The sequence below is a fragment of the Salvelinus namaycush genome, unplaced genomic scaffold (genome assembly GCF_016432855.1).
Source record: "Salvelinus namaycush isolate Seneca unplaced genomic scaffold, SaNama_1.0 Scaffold124, whole genome shotgun sequence".
In the NCBI taxonomy this organism is placed as follows: Eukaryota; Metazoa; Chordata; class Actinopteri; order Salmoniformes; family Salmonidae; genus Salvelinus; species Salvelinus namaycush.
This window is the reverse complement of record NW_024057942.1, coordinates 267,426-292,679: the sequence shown is the minus strand read 5'-3', so window position 1 is coordinate 292,679 and position 25,254 is coordinate 267,426. Positions and strand designations below refer to the sequence as shown.

The following is a 25,254-nucleotide window of genomic DNA, read 5'->3' as shown; positions in this document are numbered from 1 at the left end:
TACACTGCACCACTTCGATACAGCTATGACCGGAGGTGACTTTTTGTAGCAGGTTAGGAGAGCGTTTTCGCTAACCCTAACCCTTTCCCTAACAACCTAATTCTCTTAACCAGCTATGTTAATTATCCTAACCTGCTGCATAAGTTCTCCTAACCTGCTACGAAAACAAAAAGTCACTTCCGGTCGTAGCTCTATCGAAGCGGTGGTTTTAAGTTTTCTTCATACTACACACCACGAAAGGGTCTGACAAGGAGGTTACTGGAAAACTACAGGGACATGGGAAAACACTGGAGACTTTTTAAGAGTTCCCTCACACATTGACCATTAACCCAAATTAGCTACTGTGACTTTACACTCTCGTCAGATCTGATATTTGCACTTTTGACTTGGACCCTGTGACCCTATGCAACTGTGTTGCTTCTGTCTCTCTCCTTGCCCCAAGCTGGGCTCAACCAGGGACCATATGAACACCCACGAAGCATCTTTAACCGTCACTCCACAAAAGCAGAGCAAGGGAAACGACTACTTCTAGGTCTTCTAGAACGGGTGACATCACAGATTTAACCTTACTAGTGCACTGCTAACTAGGTAGCCATTTCACATCGGCTGCACCTACCGAACACCACTTTACTGGAAAACTACAGTGGACACTGGAAAAACACAGGAGACTCGTAGAGCGCCCTTCACACATTAACCATGTGTTTCAGATCAGACACTGGAGTAAAGATACCAACACCCAACCAGTGAATTCAAGTGGACAACAGAATAACTGTGCTCCCTCTACAGAATAAGCATTGGTTCAGAGTGCTAGAACTTCGGGCTAAAACACACTGGACTAAACTGAAAACCAGAGGTTGATCTACTACTGAGCTAAACTACTGTTGAGAGCTGAGCATGCCAGAGGAGGGTATGGAGGACAACAAGGGGAGAGAGGAGAGACCCAAGTGGAACAACAAGGCAGAGTACCTGCTGACCTGCATTGGCTTCGCTGTTGGAGTGGGGAACGTGTGGCGCTTCCCCTACCTCTGCCAGATTTACGGAGGGGGTATAGATGCCTTTTACATGTCTTTTCTTTCATTTTTCCCCCTACAACTTTGTTAATGTTTCTCTCAATTTAACATTTTAACTCTGAAGATGTTTTTATAATGGTATGAGAGATAACTCCTAACATCTTGGACATTCATCTCTTAGATAAAACCTTCAAGCCTCAATCTTGTGATTTCTGTCCATGTTGTATCAATATGTAGTGCACAGACCAACTAGATCATGTTTGAGGAAACAGAGGAATGACAGTAGTTAAACATTATCTACTCGGTTTATATATCTGAATACGTAATGAACAGAAACGGCATGATTGTGGCTTAGAAGTGTTATCTAAGATATGCCATCCTACAACACCAGGCTTCTATTCTCATAGGCTCTCCTACAACACCAGGCTTCTATTCTCATAGGCTCTCCTACAACACCAGGCTTCTATTCTCATAGGCTCTCCTACAACACCAGGCTTCTATTCTCATAGGCTCTCCTACAACACCAGGCTTCTATTCTCATGGGCTCTCCTACAACACCAGGCTTCTATTCTCATAGGCTCTCCTATAACACCAGGCTTCTATTCTCATAGGCTCTCCTACAACACCAGGCTTCTATTCTCATAGGCTCTCCTACAACACCAGGCGTCTATTCTCATAGGCTCTCCTATAACACCAGGCTTCTATTCTCATAGGCTCTCCTACAACATCAGGCTTCTATTCTCATAGGCTCTCCTACAACACCAGGCTTCTATTCTCATAGGCTCTCCTATAACACCAGGCTTCTATTCTCATAGGCTCTCCTATAACATCAGGCTTCTATTCTCATAGGCTCTCCACAACACCAGGCTTCTATTCTCATAGGCTCTCCTACAACACCAGGCTTCTATTCTCATAGGCTCTCCTATAACATCAGGCTTCTATTCTCATAGGCTCTCCTATAACATCAGGCTTCTAACTGGTTTGATACATTCACCTCTGAAGGTTAAATAATGTACTTACATTCAGTAATCTTGCTCTGATTTGTCATCCTGACAGTCCCAGAGATAAAATGCAGTATAATTCCCTGTCTTAGGTCAGTTAGGATTACCACTTTATTTTAAGAATGTGAAATGTCAGAATAATAGTAGAGAGAATGATTTATTTAAGTTTTTATTTCTTTCATCACATTTGGGTCAGAAGTTTACATACACTCAATTAGTGTTTGGTAGCGTTGCCTTTAAATTGTTTAACTTGGGTCAAATGTTTCAGGTAGCATTCCACAAGCTTCCCACAATAAATTGGGTGAATTTTGACCCATTCCTCCTGACAGGGCTAGTGTAACTGAGTCAGGTTTGTAGGCCTCCTTGCTCCCACACACTTTTTCAGTTCTGCCCACAAATCTTCTATAGGATTGAGGTCAAGGCTTTGTGATGGTTACTCCAATACCTTGACTTTGTTGTCCTTAAGCCATTTTGCCACAACTTTGGAAGTATGCTTGGGTCATTGTACATTTGGAAGACCCATTTGCGACCAAGCTTTAACTTCCTGACTGATGTCTTGAGATGTTACTTCAATATATCCAGGTAATTTTCCTTTCTCGTGATGCCATCTGTTTTGTGAAGTGCACGAGTCCCTCCTGCAGCAAAGTACCCCCACAACATGATGCTGCCACCCCAGTGCTTCACGGTTGGGATGTTGTTCTTCGGCTTGCAAGCCTCCCCCTTTTTCCTCCAAACATAACGTTGGTCATTATGGCCAAACAGTTGTATTTGTTTTTCATCAGACCAGAGGACATTTCTCCAAAAAGTACGATCTTTGTCCCCATGTGCAGTTGCAAACCGTAGTCTGGCTTTTTTTATGGCGGTTTTGGAGCAGTGGCTTCTTCCTTGCTGAGTGGCCTTTCAGGTTATGTCGATATAGAACTCGTTTTACTGTGGATATAGATACTTTTGTACCTGTTTCCTCCAGAATCTTCACAAGGTCCTTTGCTGTTCTGGGATTGATTTGCATCTCTAGGAGACAGAACGCGTCTCCTTCCTGAGCGGAATGATGGCTGCGTGGTCCCATGGTGTTTATACTTGCGTACTATTGTTTGTACAGATGAACGTGGTACCTTCAGGCGTTTGGAATTTGCTCCCAAGGATGAACCAAACTTTTATTTCTTTAGATTTTTCCATGATGTCAAGAAAAGAGGCACTGAGTTTGAAGGTAGGCCTTGAAATACATCCACAGGTACACCTCCAATTGACTCAAATTATGTCAATTAGCCTATCAGAAGCTTCTAAAGCCATGACATCATTTCATGGAATTTTCCAAGCTGTTTAAAGGCACAGTCAACTTCGTGTATGTAAACTTCTCACCCACTGGAATTGTGATACATTGAATTATAAGTGAAATAATCTGTCTGTAAACAATTGTTGGAAAAATGACTTGTGTCATGCACAAAGTAGATGTCCTAACCGACTTGCCAAAACTATAGTTTGTTGTCAAGAAATTTGTGGAGTGGTTGAAAAACGAGATTTAATGACTCCAACCTAAGTTAATGACTCCAACCTGACTCCAACCTAACGACTTCAACTGTAAGTGTCTTATGTCGGCTGAAAGCTTAAATTCTTGTAAATATAATTGCACTCTCCAATTTACAGTAGCTTTTACTGCTAAGAAATGCCATGCTATTGTTTGAGGAGAGCTCCTAACAACAGAACAATTTTTTCACCGCGATAGGTTTGATAAATTCCCCTCTGAAGGTGAAATGTGTACTTACATTTTGAAATCATTTTGAAGGGTCCCAGAGGTAACATGAAGTGTTGTTTTGTTAGATAAAATCCTTTTTCATATCTATAAAAAGGTCCATATAACATGCACAATCAATTTTATATTTCCACTCGTTCAATTTGCAAAGAAAGGAATCTGTGAAAATCTAACCCTAAACATTGTTTCAACCAGTCAAATTACATTCCTATTTACTCCTCAGAGATCCTAGAACGTAACTAGACTTCACTATATCATTAGGAGTGTAGTATATGTGTAGTAGGACACATATCTTATAGGACACCAAATTTGGTCAGAGAGCGACTCCTTCATGGCGCGCCGATGACACGGGCAGTCTTCACTTGATTGACTGTAACTTTGTCAAATAAGCACCAATCGGGATCAAACGAAGCTAGCTAGATAGCCAATGAGCTGGGCTTTACGGGGGTATGAAATCCCATATCTGTCACACAATTTTGCTGCTAACCTTGTGCGACAGCAAACCTTTTCCTTTTGGACAAAAATTGCAAGAATATGGAAAGTTATGAAGTTATGAAAACTGGGTGTTTTGCAAATGTTGAACTTACAATGATTTACCCAAATGTACCTGGTTGACTTCACACTAAATGTCATGTAGCTTGCTCATACTTCAAGTTATCCGTCTGAAACGTTGCATGTACACTGTTGCCCTCTTGTGAACATCATCGGAATTACAACCAGAGTGATTGCTATGTGTGGGACCTTTGTTGCATTTCAAAGATGGTGGTAGAAAGAAAATACCCCAAAAATTGGTTGTTTTTTTCTTTGTATTTTCTTTTGCCATATCTATTGTGTTATGTTCTCCTACATTCAATTCAGATTTCCACAAACTTAAAAGTGTTTCCTTTCAAAAGGTACCAAGAATATGCATATCCTTGCTGAGCTACAAACAGTTAGATTCAGGAAAATTGAAAAAAGGGGCTAATCCTTATTAATTTATTCAGACCTGATCCAAATCCATTACAATGTAAAATGCTATGGAGACCAATATATCACATAAGAAAGAAATGTGTACATTTAATTCGAATTTGTACGGTGTTCATGAGAAAAGTAAGTAACTAGCCTATAAGGTTCCAGGGTTTAAGTTTAGGGTTAATGGATAATTAGATTGTTGACAGTTAGTTGAACATCTATTGAACATCTCCTTCCCCAGGTGTGTTCCTGATCCCCTACCTGATAGCCCTGGTGTTTGACCCGTGTCCCCTCTCTCCAGGTGCGTTTCTGATCCCCTACCTGATAGCCCTGGTGTTTCAGGGTCTGCCTCTGCTCTACTTGGAGCTGGCTATAGGACAGAGGCTCCGTATGGGCAGCATCGGAGTCTGGAACTCCATATCACCCTACCTGGGAGGAGTAGGTAGGTGATGAAACCCTGATGAAGACAGCGTAGCTGTTGAAACGTTGGTTAACCTCTCTTGGATATGTGGGACGTTAGCGCCCCACCTCTTCAACAGCCAGTGATACTGCTGGGCGCCAAATTCAAATACAGAAATACTCATTATAAAAATTCAGAAAACAAAACATATTTTTACATAGGTTTAAAGATGAACGTCTTGTGAAACAAACCACGGTGTCAGATTTAAAAAATGCTTTACGGCGAAAGCATACCTTACGATTATTTGAGAACATAGCCCACTAGACAATTCATTACAAACAGTAACCAGCCAAGTAGAACAGAGTCAGAAATAGAGATAAAATGAATCCCTTACCTTTGATGATCTTCATATGGTTGACTCAGCAGACATTCATTTACTCAATAAATGTTTATTTTGTTCGATAAAGTCTCTTTATATACAAAAACCTCCGTTTTGTTTGCGCGTTTTCTTCAGTAATCCACAGGCTCAAACGCAGTCAAAACAAGAAGACAAAAAAATCCAAATTGTATCCGTAAAGTTCATGGAAACGTGTCAAACGATGTTTATAGTCAATCCTCAGGTTGTTTTTAGCCTAAATAATCGATAATATTTCAACTGGACAATAACGTAGTAAATTTTAAAGGTAAACAAGAATTGCTCTCTCTCTGTCGAGCGCATGAAAAAGCTCTGCGACACTTTATCGTCCAGTCATTCCGAATGCTCTTATTCCCTCATTTTTCAGAATACAAGCCTGAAACTATTTCTAAAGACTGTTGACATCTAGTGGAAGGCATAGAAACTGCAGTTTGAGTCCTAAGTCAATGGATACTGTTATGGCATTTAATAGAAAACTTAAAAAAATAAAAAATAAAAAAACTACTTCCTGAATGGATTTTTCTCAGGTTTTCGCCTGCCACATCAGTTCGGTTATACTCACTGACACTATTTTAACAGTTTTTGGAAACTTTAGAGTGTTTTCTGTCCAAGTGTACCAGTTATATGCATCTCATATCTTCTGGGCCCGAGAAGCAGGCAGTTTAATTTGGCCATGCATTTCATCCAAAATTCCGAATGCTGCCCCTACCCTAGTGAAGTTAAATCAATTATGTCATTGGAGTAATTAAATTGTGCAGTTTCTTCTTCTTCTCAGGAGTAGGTGGGTGGCCAAAACTAAACACCCAGACAGGGAACATCCTCTACTAGCTGCTGTTTGGTGTTTCTGATCTACTATCCCATGTCCATCAGGTGTAGCCTCAATGGTAGTGTCCTTCTGTGTGAGTCTGTTCTACAACACTATCGTGGCCTGGGTCCTCTGGTACCTCTTCAACTCCTTCCAGGACCCCCTGCCCTGGAGCCAATGTCCCCTCAACCACAACAACACAGGTATGAAGCGCTTTGAGTACAACAGTTGGTAAAAAATCGCTATTTTCTGTCAATTCAATTAATTATTATTATTAGTTCATTCTAGCTATTTGTTCATTTGTCAGGAACCATGCACAGTTTGTAGGTTGGACCATAGTTGAAGAATGAACAGCAAGTGTACATTATGTAATTTGACCAAAGTAAGTGATCATTTGAACCAGGGTACGTGAAGGAGTGTGTAGAAAGCACGCCGGTCAACTACTTCTGGTACCGTCAGACCCTGAACATCACTCCTAACATGGAGACCAGTGGCTCTCTACAATGGTGGCTGGTAGTCAGCTTAGCTACCGCCTGGTCTATCATTTACATCTGTTTCATCAGGGGGATCGAGACCATCGGCAAGGTGAGAGGCAGACAGTGTGCTGCATTTTTAAGCTCGGAACAGCCAAAAGGATTTCATGCAATTTTAGAACAAAGTTTGCTCCATCTGAACGCTCTAGTTTTAGAACGTCTCATATCGACTGCTGGAGTTACCGAGATTTAAATCTTAAGCTCTAGACTTGAGACGAGATGGATCTGTTTAGCCAGAGAACAGTGTGTTGACGTTCTGTGTTTAGCCAAGCAGACAGCTAGCTAGCTATTTTACTGCAGTTAGGTTGCCCTAGCTTGCTGATAATTCTCTGACAAATCAAACAAAAGTGTTCCCCATTTCTGATGCATGTATTTCATGATACAAGTTTGCTTCAACCAAGTGGCAACTTTGTTTCAAAGGTTCATCACATGATTGTAAAGCGGCACCGAAACCATGGAAAAGGTCTCAGCTCTAAGCCACGTCTTTTAGATCTGAATGCCCTGTCAGCTGTTCTACAACACAATATTCTAAAAGTAGCCAACATCTGCCAACTTTAGAATGTTGATCTTTGTTGGAGTTTGTTGTGGCAGTGTGCAAGCGGCTTAAAACAATATATATGCCTTTTCATCACCTGTCTTATTACAGGCTGTGTACGTCACAGCAACGTTCCCCTACCTGGTACTAACCATCTTTCTGGTGAGAGCCCTGACCCTTCCTGGATCATCTGAAGGTCTAATCTACCTGTTCACACCTGACGTGAGTCCTCTGTCTGTCTGCCTGCCTGCCTGCCTGCCTGCCTGCCTGCCTGCCTGCCTGCCTGCCTGCCTGCCTGCCTGCCTCTGTCTGTGTGTCCGTGTGTCCGTGAGGTTGGCTAAATCTCAACACTGATCACTCGGACACTCGAGTCAATCTCAAACGCTAGTTTCTCCACCGCGTCTTTTTTTTTTTGCATAGGAGGTCTTAGTCACGCGATTGTACATCATACATTAGGAATTTAGTGTATTTTTGAAGTTTGATCATGTACACAAAAAAACGTGTCCATTAGCTTGCTAAGCCTGAGCCAGCCACTTTATATGAAACAAAAGAGAAGCTTACCAGCTAGTGGAACACTAAATGACGATGTTCCTTCTATTAGCTAGCAAGCTAATGTAGTAACATTATTTCATCACAATGAACGTTAATGAAGCAGCAAACGGCCTGCTCTGCCCCGAGTCAGTACAATACAGAGTCTGCTCTGCTGTTGCGCTGCGCGTTTAGCTGACCCAACGTTACAATGTAGCGATTGTATGCTCCGCAAACATGCTGAAGTATGAAATGACTGCTTAGTCAGCAAGCTGTCATACTATCGTAAATAAGTAACAAACCACATGCTGTTTATCAGTGCCAAACATCCTTAGCTAAATTTACATTGCTTTTTTTTGTGTCAGAGAAGCTAGCTAGCTAGCAAGCAGGCTACAGCCACTGAGCCTATAAGGCTACAATAAGCTAAATCAGCTGATGAAAACACTAGGGACCGAAACACTTGCAAATATTTTGTGCAGGAGTAGAGATGTCATTTTGCTTTTACAAATGTTTCACTTTCTATCTGTGTGAGAGCCTATGTTTCATATGGAGTCATGCTACTTTCTACCTATCTGTGTCTGCCCGAGGGCCTATGTTTCATATCTAGTCAAGAAATTTCGGAATATTGACAAATAGCAGTTGGGACGTTGAGTGCGGCAACGTCTCAACTCACATTTTGCCCAAAAACACTTGCAGACTTGAGCTTACTATCAAACACATCGGCAAGTGGCCATTCAAATCTTATTTATTTTGTCACATGCTTTTGTACACAACAGGTGTAGACTAACATTAAAATGCTTACTTACAGGCTCTTCCCAACAATGTAGAGAGAAATAATAGAAAGACTATAACACAAGGAATAAATACTGTTGATTAACAATTACTTGGCTATAAACACGAGGCACCAGTACTGAGTCGATATGTACGAGTTAATTACACTATACAGTACGACTACAGTCGTGGCCAAAAGTTCTGAGAATGACACAAATATTAATTTTAACAAAGTCTGCTGCCTCAGTTTGTATGATGGCAATTTGCATAAAATCCAGAGTGTTATGAAGAGTGATCAGATGAATTGGCATGCAAATGTACTGAATCCCCCAAAAACATTTCCACTGCATTTCAGCCCTGCCACAAAAGGACCAGCTGACATTATGTCAGTGATTCTCTCGTTAACACAGGTGTGAGTGTTGACGAGGACAAGGCTGGAGATCACTCTGTCATGCTGATTGAGTTCGAATAACAGACTGGAAGCTTCAAAAGGAGGGTGGTGCTTGGAATCATTGTTCTTCCTCTGTCAACGATGGTTACCTGCAAGGAAACATGTGCCGTCATCATTGCTTTGCACAAAAAGGGCTTCACAGGCAAGGATATTGCTGCCAGAAAGATTGCACCTAAATCAACCATTTATCGGATCATCAAGAGCGGTTCAATTGTTGTGAAGAAGGCTTCAGGGTGCCGAAGAAAGTCCAGCAAGCGCCAGGACCGTCTCCTAAAGTTGATTCAGATGCGGGATCGGGGCACCACCAGTACAGAGCTTGCTCAGGAATGGCAGCAGGCAGGTGTGAGTGCATCTGCATGCACAGTGAGGCGAAGACTTTTGGAGGATGGCCTGGTGTCAAGAAGGGCAGCAAAGAAGCCCCTTCTCTCCAGGAAAACATCAGGGACAGACTGATATTCTGCAAAAAGTACAGGGATTGGACTGCTGAGGACTGGGGTAAAGTCATTTTCTCTGATGAATCCCCTTTCCGATTGTTTGGCGCATCCGGAAAAAAGCTTGTCCAGAGGAGACAAGGTGAGCGCTACCATCAGTCCTGTGTCATGCCAACAGTAAAGCATCCTGAGACCATTCATGTATGGGGTTGCTTCTCAGCCAAGGGAGTGGGCTCACTCACAATTTTGCCTTTTCACAATTTTGCCTAAGAACACAGCCATGAATAAAGAATGGTACCAACACATCCTCCGAGAGCAACTTCTCCCAACCATCCAGGAACAGTTTGGTGATGAACAATGGCTTTTCCAGCATTATGGAGCACCTTGCAATAAGGCAAAAGTGATAACTAAGTGGCTCGGGAAACAAACATTGATATTTTGAGTCAATGTGTTGTGCTGCAGAATGAGGACCCAAAAGCGACGTAATAGTAACAGAGTCTTTATTCCAGAATAAAACAAATAATGATTCTCCTGGATACTATCCTCTCGTCAACAGAGAGGAACGACTGGAGACGCGACCACAGACTGCAGGTCGCTTCAGGAAGGCACTGGCCGTAGCTGACATTGACACCTGCTCACACGCAGCATCTGAAGAAGGCAAAGAACACGACAGGGCGGAACAAGGACACAGGAACAGCAAACGTCAAACAAGAATCCGACAAGGACAGAAGCGGAAAACAGAGGGAGAAATAGGGACTCTAATCAGAGGGCAAAATAGGGGACAGGTGTGAAAGAGTAAATGAGGTCGTTAGGAGAATGAGAAACAGCTGGGAGCAGGAACGGAACGATAGAGAGAGAGAAAGAGGGAAAGAACCTAATAAGACCAGCAGAGGGAAGCACAGGGACAAGACATGATGAAAGACAAAACATGACACAATGGCCAGGAAACTCCCCAGACCTTAATCTCATTGAGAACTTGTGGTCAATACTCAAGAGGCGGGTAGACAAACAAAACCCCACAAATTCTGACAATCTCCAAGCATTGATTATGCAAGAATGGGCTGCCATCAGTCAGGATGTGGCCCAGAAGTTAATTGACAGCATGCCAGGGCGGATTGCAGAGGTCTTGAAAAAGAAGGGTCAACACTGCAAATATTGACTCTTTGCATCAACTTCATGTAATTGTCAATAAAAGCCTTTGACACTTATTAAATGCTTGTAATTATACTTCAGTATTCCATAGTAACATCTGACAAAAAAGTATCTAAAGACATTGAAGCAGCAAACTTTGTGGAAATTAATATTTGTGTCATTCTCCAAACTTTTGGCCACGACTGTACACTGAACCGAAATATAAATGCAATGGAACAGTTCGTATAAGGAAATTAGTCAATTGAAAAATATAATTAGGTCCTAATCTATGGATTTCGCGACTGAGAATACAGATATGCATCTGTAGGTTTAAAATAAAGGTAGGGGCATGGATCAGAAAACCAGTCAGTATCTGTTGTGACCACCATTTGCCTCATGCAGCACGAGACCTTCGTTTAGAGTTGATCAGGCTGTTGATTGTGGCCTGTGGAATGTTGTCTCACTCCTCTTCAATGGCTGTGCGAAGTTGCTGGATATTGGCGGGAACTGGAACACGCTGTCATACACGTCGATCCAGAGCATCCCAAACATGCTCAATGGGTGACATGTCTGGTGAGTGTGTGGGCGATTGAAGAACTGGGACATTTTCAGCTTCCAGGAATTGTGTGCAGATCCTTGCGACATGGGGCTGTGCATTATCATGCTGAAACATGAGGTGATGACGGTGGATGAATGGCACGACAATGGGCCTCAGGATTTCATCATGGTATCTCTGTGCGTTCAAGTTGCCATCGATAAAATCCAATTGTGTTCGTTGTCTTTCACTTCTGCCTGCCCATACCATAACCCAACCCCCACCATGGGGTGCTCTGTCCACAACATTGACATCAGCAAACCGCTCGCCCACACTGCCATCAGCCCGGTACAGTTTAGCACACTTCTCCAGCATACCAGTGGCCATCGAAGGTGAGCCTTTGCCCACTGAAGTTGGTTACGATGCCGTACTGCAGTAACGTCAAGACCCTGGTCAGTACTTTGTTGAGGCACCTTTGGTAGCGATTACAGCCTCGATTCTTCTTGGGTATGACGCTACAAGCTTGGCACACATGTATTTGGGGACTTTCTCCCATTCTTCTCTGCAGATCCTCTCAAGCTTTGTCCGGTTGGATGGGGAGCATCACTGCACAGCTACAGTACCAGTCAACAGTTCGGACACACCTACTCATTCAAGGGTTTTTGTAGAATAATAGTGAAGACATCAAAAGTATTAAACAAACTTGTTGGCTGCTTTTCCTTCACTCTGCGGTCCAACTCATCCCAATCCATCTCAATTGGGTTGAGGTCAGGGGATTGTGGAGGCCAGGTCATCTGATGCAGCACTCCATCACTCTCCTTCTTGGTCAAATATCCTTTACATAGCCTGGAGGTGTGTTAGGTCATTGCCCTGTTGAAAAACAAATGATAGTCCCACTGAGCGCAGAATGCGGATGGTGTATCGCTGCAGAATGCTGTGGTAGCCATGCTGGTTAAGTGTGCTTTTAACTCTAAATAAATCACAGACAGTGTCGCCAGCAAAGCACCCCCACACCATCACACCTCCTCCTCCATGCTTCACGGTGGGACCCACACATGCAGATATCATCCGTTCACCTACTCTGCGTCTCAGAAGACACGGCGGTTGGAAGCAAAAATCTCACATTTGGACTCATCAGGACAGATTACCACCGGTCTAATGTCCATTGCTCATGTTTCTTGGCCCAAGCAAGTCTCTTCCTATTATTGGTGTCCTTTAGTAGTGGTTTCTTCGCAGTAATTCAACCATGAAGGACTGATTCACGCAGTCTCCTCTGAACAGTTGATGTTGAGATGTGTCTGTTACTTGAACTCTGTGAAGCATTTATTTGGGCTGCAATTTCTGAGGCTGGTATCTCTAATGAACTTATCCTCTGCAGCAGAGGTAACTCTTGGTCTTCCTTTCATGTGGCGGGCTTCATGAGAGCCAGTTTCATCATAGCGCTTAATTGTTTTTGCAATTGCACTTGAAGAAACTTTAAAAGTTCTTGACATTTTCAGGATTGACTGACCTTCATGTCTTAAAGTAAAGATGGACTGTTGTTTCTCTTTGCTTATTTGAGCTGTTCTTGCCAAAATATTGACTTTGTCTTTTACCAAATAGGGCTATTTTCTGTATACCAACCCTAACTTGTCACAACGCAACTGATTGGCTCAAACGCATTAAGGAAAGAAATGCCACATATTAACTTTTAACAAGGCACACCTGTTAATTGAAATTTATTGCAGGTGACAACCTAATGAAGCTGGTTGAGAGAATGCCAAGAGTGTGCAAAGCTGTCATTAAGGCAAAGGGTGGTTACTTTGAAGAATTAACACATTTTTGGTTACTACATGATTCCAAATGTGTTATTTCTTATCTTTGATGTCTTTACTATTATTGTACAATGAGGAAAATAGTAAAAATGAAGAAAACTCCAGAGATGTTCGATCAGGTTCAAGTCCAGGCTCTGGCTGGGCCACTCAAGGACATTCAGACGCTTGTCCCGAAGCCACTCCTGCATTGTCTTGGCTCTGTGCTTAGGGTCGTTGTCCTGTTGGAAGGTGAACCTTGACCCCAGTCTGAGGTCCTGAGATCCTGTCTGCTTTATCAAGGATCTCTCTGTACTTTGCTACCCTCCTCTTTCCCTCGATTCTGACTAGTCTCACAGTCCCTGCTGCTGAAAAACATCACCACAGCATGATGCTGCCACCACCACCATTGTAGATTGATGAGATTCTTTTAAATGTTTTATCCATTTTAGGATAATGCTGTAAGGTAACAAAATGTGGAAAAAGTGAAGGAGTCTGAATGCACTGTTTATTATCCAAGCATTTCGCTACACCTGCAATAACATCTGCTAAACATGTGACCAATAAAATCTGATTTGATGTCCTTGTTCAGCCACGACTCTGAAAAACATAGGATATTACAGTTCTTCAGGTCCTGTTGATAGGATAGTCTCCAACAGAGCTCATCCAGTTTATTCTCCAGTGATTAGTACGTTCACCAATAGAACGGAGGGTAGAGGCGGTTTATCACCGACGTTTTATCAAGGGTTGCAGATCGTTTGCCTCTCTTGCCCCGTCTCTTCCTCTTTCGAGTCCCGAGGTTTAGGGCCTGGTCCGGAATGAGCAGGACATCCACAGCTGCCGACTCGTTGAAGTAGAACTCTTCATCCAAATCAAGATTTTGTATTCCTCTTCTGATGTCCAAAAGTTGTTTCTGGTCAGGAAATGCTGGTGCAAATATTATGTACAAAAACCAGTTAAGATCAGCGTATAAAAGGGTGATAAAGGGCTCAGGGGCTTCAGTTTGTGTGTGAGAGAGACCGAAAGAAAAAGAGACCGAGAGAGAGACAGATGGAAAGTGACATGTCTTGACAATCCACCTCATTTGTAATAATGTAAAAATATATTCCAACCTATAATATGTGTTTCTGTCTGTGCGTCACATCAGTGGGAGATCCTGAAGAACCCCCAGGTATGGCTGGATGCTGCTACTCAGATCTTCTTCTCTCTGTCAGTGGCCTTTGGTGGACTCATCTCATTCTCCAGTTACAACAGCCAGAAGTAAGCCCAATGGTCAATCATTATGAGTAACATCAACCTTTATGGGTCCAGCATATCATTCGTCCCCCAAGACTTTTAATTTGACATATCGTTCACCTCCCTTGACAAGCCTCCTTCGCTGTTCCACCATTGACCAATCATTTGCATTCACTTTGTTTCTTGTCTGTGTGTTTGGTCAGGAATAACTGTGAAAGGGATGCTGTTTTAGTGGGGGTTATAAACAGTGCTACATCTATCTATGCCTCCATCCCCATCTTTGCCATCCTGGGATTCAAGGCCCACACCAACTATGTCACCTGTCTGAATGGGTAGGTGTGATAAAATGGATGTTTATTTGGCAACATTTGCTAAATCATGAAACTAGTTTGCAGTCAAGTTGTTAAACCTTTATATTCTACCTTGTGTGTTTGATATCCTCTGGAAAAACAGATGCAAACTCAACCAAAACAAATGACCAATATGTTTCTCTTGTAACTTACAGTAACATCTTAGCTCTGACCAATGAGTTTGATATTAGCGACATGAACATAACGGTTGAAAACTACGAGCAGTGGTTTGACTCTTTAAATGGGACACATCCATCTAGAGTATCCGATCTCAACCTGAAGACATGCGACCTGCAAACCTTCTTGGATCAGGTACTATAGTCAGGAGTTTAACTACCTCAGGGCAAACATGGGTTGAGTCAAGTTTTCTTGTTATTCAACCTACCCTCGCTGCATAACATAATCTAATTGGTTGTCTTGTTTCTCTCTCCATCCTCCCTCCAGAGTGCGTCTGGTACTGGGTTAGCGTTCATCGTGTTCACAGAAGCGGTGATATCGATGCCTGGCTCTCAGGTATGGGCTGACTCTTTCTTTTATTTTTTTATTACTTCTTTAAAAAAACTACAGTTCTAATACAGAGACTCTGTGTTGAACCCAGTTAAATACATCAGGATTTGATTAGATTCCTGTCTGATTAACCAGGTGTGGGCTTTTGTTGATGTGATTCCTGTCTGATTGACCAGGTGTGGGCTGTTGTTGATGTGAGTCCTGTCTGATTGACCAGGTGTGGGCTGTTGTTGATGTGAGTCCTGTCTGATTGACCAGGTGTGGGCTGTTGTTGATGTGATTCCTGTCTGGTTGACCAGGTGTGGGCTGTTGTTGATGTGATTCCTGTCTGGTTGACCAGGTGTGGGCTGTTGTTGATGTGATTCCTGTCTGATTGACCAGGTGTGGGCTGTGTTGTTGATGTGATTCCTGTCTGTTTGACCAGGTGTGGGCTGTGTTGTTGATGTGATTCCTGTCTGATTGACCAGGTGTGGGCTGTGTTGTTGATGTGATTCCTGTCTGATTGACCAGGTGTGGGCTGTGTTGTTGATGTGATTCCTGTCTGATTGACCAGGTGTGGGCTGTTGTTGATGTGATTCCTGTCTGTTTGACCAGGTGTGGGCTGTGTTGTTGATGTGAGTCCTGTCTGATTGACCAGGTGTGGGCTGTGTTGTTGATGTGAGTCCTGTCTGATTGACCAGGTGTGGGCTGTGCTGATGTGATTCCTGTCTGATTGACCAGGTGTGGGCTGTTGTTGATGTGATTCCTGTCTGTTTGACCAGGTGTGGGCTGTGCTGATGTGAGTCCTGTCTGATTGACCAGGTGTGGGCTGTGCTGATGTGATTCCTGTCTGATTGACCAGGTGTGGGCTGTTGTTGATGTGATTCCTGTCTGATTGACCAGGTGTGGGCTGTGCTGATGTGATTCCTGTCTGATTGACCAGGTGTGGGCTGTTGTTGATGTGATTCCTGTCTGATTGACCAGGTGTGGGCTGTGTTGTTGATGTGATTCCTGTCTGATTGACCAGGTGTGGGCTGTTGATGATGTGATTCCTGTCTGTTTGACCAGGTGTGGGCTGTGCTCTTCTTCATCATGCTGTTCAGTCTGGGTCTGTCCTCCATGTTTGGTAATCTGGAGGGCATCCTCACGCCCCTTCATGACCTCAAACTGGTGCCCAAGTGGATGCCCAATGAGCTCTTCACAGGTAAAAGCCAAAAAGGAAACGATCAGATTTCCGTATCTTTCAACATTGCCAATGTGTGACGAAAAACTGTTCTTTTGGGAACGATCTTAACGCCGTCTTTTGTTTTCTCTTGTCTCGCTCTCCCTCCATCACTCCCCACTTTTTTTCCCTCCAGCAATAATCTGTCTGGTATTGTTCCTGATGGCTCTGATATTCTGTCTGGGATCAGGGAACTACTGGTTGGAGATCTTTAACAGTTACGTGGGCTCCGTTCCTTTTCTCATCATCGCCTTCTTTGAGATCATCGCTGTGGCATACATCTACGGAATAGGACGGTAAGAGCCTCATAATACTATAGTTGTCCTGGTTTGAACTGTAATGAGCGTCTTCCCACTGGGCACAAACACTTGTTGAATGACTTTGAACCAACGTGGAGTAGACGTTGAATTGACGTCTGTGCCCAGTGTCTTGTCTTTAGAATTGGGCAGATTGCTAGGAACCTCTCAGAGGAACATGTCTGTCTCCCCATATGTCTGTTGTTGGTCTGTTAAACCTTTAAATATAGCAGTTGTTCACCTAATCTTTTGGTTCAGCATTTTACGATTCCCGACACAATCCACTTGTGACCGATTTAAGTTTTAATCCTGGATCATCTACATGTTACAGAACCTGCATAGGGTTGCAAAATTCCAGTAACTTTTCCCAATTCCAAGATAAAAAAAAAAAAATCTGATTAGAGGACTCTGGATTTCCTGCTTACTCCCTTCTGAATCAGGGAACCTTACAAACGGGGTTTCTGGGAATTTAGGGAAAGTTACCTGAATTTTGCAACCCTAAACCTGAGTCATCTGCAGTTCTTAGGCATTCGTTCCGCTTTCATCTGTTCCTCTTCCATCTCTTTCTCCTTTCTTCTGTCTGAGCCTGTAATGACAGTCTCAGACAGGGCTGTAGTGGCTTGGGGGGGCTCGATGGGGCTGTAGTGGAGCAGGTTGAGAGCTTCAAGTTCCTTGGTGTCCACATCACCAACAGACTATCATGGTTCAAACACACCAAGACAGTTGTGAAGAGGGCAAGAAAGCCTATTCCCCCTCAGGAGACTGAAAAGATTTGGCATAGATCCTCAAAACAGCTGCACCATCGAGAGCATCCTGACTGTTTGCATCACTGCCTGGTATGGCAACTGCTCGGCCCCCGACACTACAGAGGGTAGTGCGTACGGCCCAGTACATCACTGGGGCCAAGCTTCCTGCCATCCAGGACCTCTATACCAGGCGGTGTCAGAGGAAGGCCTTAAAAATTCAACCACCCTAATTCAACCACTCCAACCACCCTAGTCATAGACTGTTCTCTCTGCTACTGCAGGTCAAGCGGTACCGGAGCGCCAAGTCTAGGTCCAAAAGGCTTCTAAACAGCTTCTACCCCCAAGCCATAAGATTCCTGAACATCTAATCAAATGGCTACCCAGACTATTTGCATCGTTCCCCCCCACCCCCTCTTTTACACTGCTGCTACTGTTTATTATCTATGCATAGTCACTGTAATTCAAACTACATTTACATATTACCTCAACTAACCGGGGCTTCCACACATTGACTCTGTACCGTAACACCCTGTATATAGCCTCCACATTGACTCTGTACCGTAACACCCTGTATATAGCCTCCACATTGACTCTGTACCGTAATACCCTGTATATAGCCTCCACATTGACTCTGTACCGTAACACCCTGTATATCACCTCCACATTGACTCTGTACCGTAACACCCTGTATATAGCCTCCACATTGACTCTGTACCGTAACACCCTGTATATAGCCTCCACATTGACTCTGTACCGTAACACCCTGTATATAGCCTCCACATTGACTCTGTACTCATACCCCCTGTATATAGCCTCCACATTGACTCTGTACTGGTACCCCCTGTATATAGCCTCCACATTGACTCTGTACCGTAACACCCTGTATATAGCCTCCACATTGACTCTGTACCGTAACACCCTGTATATAGCCTCCACATTGACTCTGTACTCATACCCCCTGTATATAGCCTCCACATTGACTCTGTACCGGTACCCCCTGTATATAGCCTCCACATTGACTCTGTACCGTAACACCCTGTATATAGCCTCCACATTGACTCTGTACCGGTACCCCCTGTATATAGCCTCCACATTGACTCTGTACCGTAACACCCTGTATATCTCCCGGGTGGCGCAGTGGTCTAGGGCACTGCATCGCAGTGCTAGCTGCGCCACCAGAGTCTCTGGGTTCACGCCCAGGCTCTGTCGCAGCTGGCCGCAACCGGGAGGTCCGTGGGGCGACGCACAATTGGCATAGCGTCGTCTGGGTTAGGGGTTAGGGAGGGATTGGCCGGTAGGGATATCCTTGTCTCAGTATGTAAAAAATGTAATAAAATGTATGCACTCTACTGTAAGTCGCTCTGGATAAGAGCGTCTGCTAAATGACTAAAATGTAAAAGTATATAGCCTCCACATTGACTCTGTACCGTAACACCCTGTATATAGCCTCCACATTGACTCTGTACCGTAACACCCTGTATATAGCCTCCACATTGACTCTGTACCGTAACACCCTGTATATAGCCTCCACACATTGACTCTGTACCGTAACACCCTGTATATCACCTCCACATTGACTCTGTACCGTAACACCCTGTATATAGCCTCCACATTGACTCTGTACCGTAACACCCTGTATATAGCCTCCACATTGACTCTGTACCGTAACACCCTGTATATAGCCTCCACATTGACTCTGTACTCATACCCCCTGTATATAGCCTCCACATTGACTCTGTACCGGTACCCCCTGTATATAGCCTCCACATTGACTCTGTACCGTAACACCCTGTATATAGCCTCCACATTGACTCTGTACCGTAACACCCTGTATATAGCCTCGCTTGTTATTTTACTGCTGTTATCTATTTTTATTTTTTACGTAACACTTATTTTTCTTAAAACTGCATTGTTAGTTAAGGGCTTGTAAGTAAGCATTTCACTGTAAGGTCTACTGTACTCAGTGCATGTGACAAATATAATTTGATTTAAAACCTCTTCCTGTCTCCATAGGTTCAGTGATGACTTGGAGTTCATGACAGGACATAGACCCAACATCTTCTGGAAGGTTTGCTGGTTGGTCATCAGCCCTCTGATGCTGTTCGTGGTGTTGGTGGCGTACGTTGCCGTCCAGGCCCAGACACATCCCACCTACGCAGCATGGAATCCTGACTATGTAAGAGCCACCACTGCTAACGCAGCCTTTTCAAACCTCTCCTCGGGGACCCCCCCAGAGTTGCACCCCCCATTTTGCCCTCAGAACAGCCTACATTCAGATCAGCTTTACCATTGCAGGTTGAAGCAACCATCAATGGAATTGGCTGCATCATTTCCAATCCCCTATACAGACATAACTCACCCCCTAGATTCAGTCTGATGTAGAAACATTTGAAATGTTTTTATTTTTTAAATTTGATAGAAGTAGAGACTCGGAGCTACAAAATGCTATTTCATACACTATATTTGAGGAACAATAGGAAAGTAATTCTGACACACACATACACAGTACCAGTCAAAAGTTTGGACACACCTACTCATTCAAATGGTTTTTCTTTATTTGTACTATTTTCTACATTGTACAAATAATAGTGAATACATCAAAACTATGAAATAACACCTATGGAATCATGAAGTAACCCCCCAAAAAAGTGTTAAAAAATAAATACAAATATGGAGATTCTTCGAAGTAGCCACCCTTTGCCTTGATGATCGCTTTGGACACTCTTGGCATTCTCTCAGCCAGCTTCACGAGGAATGTACAATGTAAAATAAATCAAATAAAAACCCTGGAAAGAGTAAAAGAGTAGGTGTGTCCAAACTTTTGACAACACACACACCAAAGGGTTTCTATTTTATTAAAGTATTTTCTACATTGTAGAATAATGACCGTCTGTGGCTTAAATCTCTGGTGTAATGTTTTTAATTATTATATTTATATAGACAGGAGTAATTATATCATTTTGACAAGTTGAATTCAATTCAACTTGAGGGAAAGCTTAGTCTATTGGAAACGCGCCACCTACGGTTGAAATCAGATGTGATAGATGAGATACATTGAACGGCTGGCAGTCCTCGAGGACAGGTTTGGAAGAAGAAACCCTGCGGTAGATAGAATGTTCCTGAAAAAATATTGAACTGTGTGTCGTGATACTTCCATATTTTTTCAGCACCATTTCTGTACGTAGTGTGAAGCGTTTCTCTGCTCAGATCAGCTGTAGGTGTCATTTAGGAGGTTCAATAGTCTTAGGCCAGTTGAGAACAAGTTCTCATTTACAACTGTGACCTGGACAAGATAAAGCAACGTAGCGCGACAAAAACACAGTTACACATGGGATAACACAATAGAAAAAGCTGTATACAGTGTGTGCAAATGTAGTAAGATTAGGGAGGTATGGCAATAAATAGGCCAAAGTGGCAAAATAATTACAATTTAGCATTGACACTGGAGTGATAGATGTGCAGAAGATGATGTGCTAGTAGAGATACTGGGGTGCGAAAGAGCAAAAATAAATAACAATATGAGGATGAGGTAGTTGGGTGGGCTATTTACAGATGGGCTGTGTACAGGTGCAATGATCGGTAAGCTGCTCTGACAGTTGATGCTTAAAGTTAGAGAGGGAGATATAAGACTCCAGCTTCAGTGATTTTTGCAGTTCGTTCCAGTCATTGGCAGCAGAGAACTGTAAGGAAAGGCAGCCAAAGGAGGAGTTGGTTTTGGGGGTGACCAGTGAAATATACCTGCTGGAGCGCGTGCTATGGGTGGGTGTTGCTATGGTGACAAGTGAGCTGAGATAAGGCGGGGCTTTACCTAGCAAACACTTATAGATGACCTGGAGCCAGTGGGTTTGGCGACAAATATGAAGCGAGGGCCAGCCAACGAGAGCATACAGGTCGCAGTAGTGGGTTGTATATGGGGCTTTGGTGAGAAAACGGATGGCACTGTGATAGACTGCATCCAATTTTCTGAGTAGTGTTGGAGGCTATTTTGTAAATGACATCGCCGAAGTCAAAGATCGGTAGGATAGTCAGTTTTACGAGGGTATGTTTGGCAGCATGAGTGAAGGATGCTGTGTTGCGAAATAGGAAGCCGTTTCTAGATTTAATTTTGGATTGGAGATGTTTAATGTGAGTCTAACCAGACAGTCTAACCAGACAGTCTAACCAGACACCTAGAACTGTCCAGAGTAGTGATGCTAGTCGGGCGGGCGGATGAGGGCAGTGATCGGTTGAAGAGCATGCATTTAGTTTTACTAGCAGTTAAGAGCATATGGAGGCCACGGAAGGAGTGTTGTATGGCATTGAAGCTCGTCTGGAGGTCAGTTAACACAGTGTCCAAAGAAGGGCCAGAAGTATACAGAATGGTGTCGTCTGTGTAGAGGTGGATCAGAGACTCACCAGCAGCAAGAGACATCATTGATATATACAATAGTAGTGCATGATAAGTGGGACTAGGGTTTGAGAGACAACCAGTCAGATGACTACATAGTACTCACCTAATAAGCAGTGCACTACAGCCTACAGGGAATAGGGTGTCAATTGCGATTTGCCCTGTGGGATGTCATTTGTTGCAAGGCAATTACGTTTTCTGATTCTAATTCTGTCTGTGCAGGTGAACTTCCCCGACACAGAGGTTCTGCCGTATCCAGACTGGGTGTTTGCCATCTGTGTCCTGCTGTCTTCAGTACCAGTTATCTCCATCCCCCTGGTGGCCATCTACAGACTCATCTGCTGCATGTCAGGAAGACACTCTAAAGGCAGTCTCCACAACGATCCGAATCCTTATGTCAACGAAGGCTACGTTGTAGAGAGTTAGACCCTGAAGACACTCTAAAGGCAGTCTCCACAACGATCCGAATCCTTATGTCAACGAAGGCTACGTTGTAGAGAGTTAGACCCTGAAGACACTCTAAAGGCAGTCTCCACAACGATCCGAATATTTATGCCAACGAAGGCTACGTTGTAGAGAGTTAGACCCTGAAGACACTCTAAAGGCAGTCTCCACAACGATCCGAATATTTATGCCAACGAAGGCTACGTTGTAGAGAGTTAGACCCTGAAGACACTCTAAAGGCAGTCTCCACAACGATCCGAATATTTATGTCAACGAAGGCTACGTTGTAGAGAGTTAGACCCTGAAGACACTCTAAAGGCAGTCTCCACAACGATCCGAATCCTTATGTCAACGAAGGCTACGTTGTAGAGAGTTAGACCCTGAAGACACTCTAAAGGCAGTCTCCACAACGATCCGAATATTTATGTCAACGAAGGCTACGTTGTAGAGAGTTAGACCCTGAAGACACTCTATTTCGATCTATCCTCATCTGAGCAACACTGTAAAACAACGCTGAGGTGAAATAATTGCCTCACATCAACTGACCTTGACATTCCTTACACTCATGAATCAAAAGGGTGTTTATTTGTTTTTATTTCGTAATAATGAAGGACGGACGATCGGTTGCACTCGAATTAGACAGTGATTTTTTTTTTATGTCTCCAGGAGTAGTTTTTTTGTTGTCTTTTGGGTGACACAAAGAAGATTGAAGAGCTGAGAATCGGTGAATGTTTGGGTTTACCAATTTTGACCAACTAAAAATGGATTTGTTGGTCAAATTATAGATTTTTTTGTATTTGTTTTCTCACACAGAACATAAAGATTAGAGCTAATGTAAACAGCATAGATCTTTCAGTGTGAAGATAGTGTTTATGTCATTATGTTTTCTACTGGAAATGAAATTACATCTGTGATATCAAATGTATTTCCTTATTTCTTTCATAGAACCTACCACTCCTAAACCATAAACGTTAGAGATAATACAGCAATTAGATGGAGAATTAACCTAGGCGTTGAAACCACAGTATGACAGCATGAAAATATACTTTTAGTTTTACTAAAGCACAAAACATAAATAACTTTGTATTACATATTGGTATTGTGCTATATTACTTATATAAATATATACTTTATTTCAGTCACACATCACTGACACATAGCCTAGTAGACCGATCTGTTTGCACTTTAGCTAGCTAACTCCTCTGTCCTGTCCGTTGTCATGGCACTTTAGCTAGCTAACTCCTCTGTCCTGTCCGTTGTCATGGCACTTTAGCTAGCTAACTCCTCTGTCCTGTCTGTTGTCATGGCACTTTAGCTAGCTAACTCCTCTGTCCTGTCTGTTGTCATGGCACTTTAGCTAGCTAACTCCTCTGTCCTGTCCGTTGTCATGGCACTTTAGCTAGCTAACTCCTCTGTCCTGTCTGTTGTCATGGCACTTTAGCTAGCTAACTCCTCTGTCCTGTCCGTTGTCATGGCACTTTAGCTAGCTAACTCCTCTGTCCTGTCCGTTGTCATGGCACTTTAGCTGGCTAACTCCTCTGTCCTGTCTGTTGTCATGGCACTTTAGCTAGCTAACTCCTCTGTCCTGTCTGTTGTCATGGCACTTTAGCTAGCTAACTCCTCTGTCCTGTCCGTTGTCATGGCAAATGCTAGAAAGAACGAAATATGACACACTTTGATGCGATGAATCAACAGGACAAAGTCCAAAGATAGAGATGGGAGGAGGTTTTTGTCTTGTTGACTTCACATTCAATCTTTATAGATTTTTTACATGGCATGTTAAAGAGAGACTTTTATGATCCTTATCGCTCTACTGTTTTATATCAATTTAATGATGTTTTGCTCTCTCTTTCTCTCATGATCTTGTGAAAGAGATGTGTTTTAATCAGGTTGTTTGTGCCAAGTTAAGGATCTGCCAAACCTCAGCCCGCATCATCACTGTATCCCTAGTTAGACCTGGGATGGTCAAATAAACCAACCACGACCACTCTACGAATATAAATTACACCTGGTACTATTTCCACTTGCTTTAAAAGTACATTGGTATCAAAAATAAGGTAGATATGTCAATATATAAACAGATGCAACGAGGCTCCTTCCTACCTGTGCTGTTCTTTGCAGAAACCCTAATACACTGCAGTGGTTATTGGCCGTGAAGGAGGGGGCTGAGATTCTCGACTAGGCCCGGATGGCCTTGAAGTCCTCAGGTGTTTTTGGGTGTGGCAGCCTGTCTGACTCGTGCTAGTCTGAAACCACCCAGCTAGTCTGAAACCACGCTGCTTATGAGAGCTAGAATGAACTATGGGGTTTTTGCTTTCTAATAACAAAGTCAAGTTTAACCATTAACCCCAATTTGTGTGCTAAACGAATAATAAACATTAACTTTGCTCTCACATCAATGCTGATATTGCCACTGTTGTCATTTGTAACATGCCTATTTATTGTCTACCAAGCGGGCCTCTCACCTGTAAAGACAATACTACACTGCACCACTTCGATACAGCTATGACCGGAGGTGACTTTTTGTAGCAGGTTAGGAGAGCGTTTTCGCTAACCCTAACCCTTTCCCTAACAACCTAATTCTCTTAACCAGCTATGTTAATTATCCTAACCTGCTGCATAAGTTCTCCTAACCTGCTACGAAAACAAAAAGTCACTTCCGGTCGTAGCTCTATCGAAGCGGTGGTTTTAAGTTTTCTTCATACTACACACCACGAAAGGGTCTGACAAGGAGGTTACTGGAAAACTACAGGGACATGGGAAAACACTGGAGACTTTTTAAGAGTTCCCTCACACATTGACCATTAACCCAAATTAGCTACTGTGACTTTACACTCTCGTCAGATCTGATATTTGCACTTTTGACTTGGACCCTGTGACCCTATGCAACTGTGTTGCTTCTGTCTCTCTCCTTGCCCCAAGCTGGGCTCAACCAGGGACCATATGAACACCCACGAAGCATCTTTAACCGTCACTCCACAAAAGCAGAGCAAGGGAAACGACTACTTCTAGGTCTTCTAGAACGGGTGACATCACAGATTTAACCTTAC

At 43.2% G+C, this 25,254-nt stretch overlaps 1 protein-coding gene across 2 annotated transcripts; it reads left to right on the top strand.

Annotated features, from left to right (window-relative positions):
• The first annotated feature begins 769 nt into the window (after positions 1–769).
• Positions 770–24,599, top strand: LOC120036200 (sodium-dependent neutral amino acid transporter B(0)AT1-like). Of its 2 annotated transcripts, none has more exons than XM_038982680.1 (13): positions 770–1,045; positions 5,014–5,154; positions 6,398–6,535; positions 6,736–6,917; positions 7,512–7,622; positions 14,185–14,297; positions 14,477–14,605; positions 14,779–14,935; positions 15,068–15,136; positions 16,178–16,313; positions 16,468–16,627; positions 19,387–19,549; positions 21,983–24,599. In XM_038982680.1, exons 1-13 carry the CDS (start codon positions 895–897, stop codon positions 22,184–22,186), a joined length of 1,854 nt encoding a protein of 617 aa, XP_038838608.1. In that variant the 5' UTR covers positions 770–894; the 3' UTR covers positions 22,187–24,599. The 2 variants fall into 2 exon arrangements, with proteins under 2 accessions (XP_038838608.1, XP_038838606.1); XM_038982678.1 differs by having other exon boundaries at positions 7,512–7,637; positions 14,200–14,297.
• Positions 24,600–25,254: the final 655 nt, after the last annotated feature.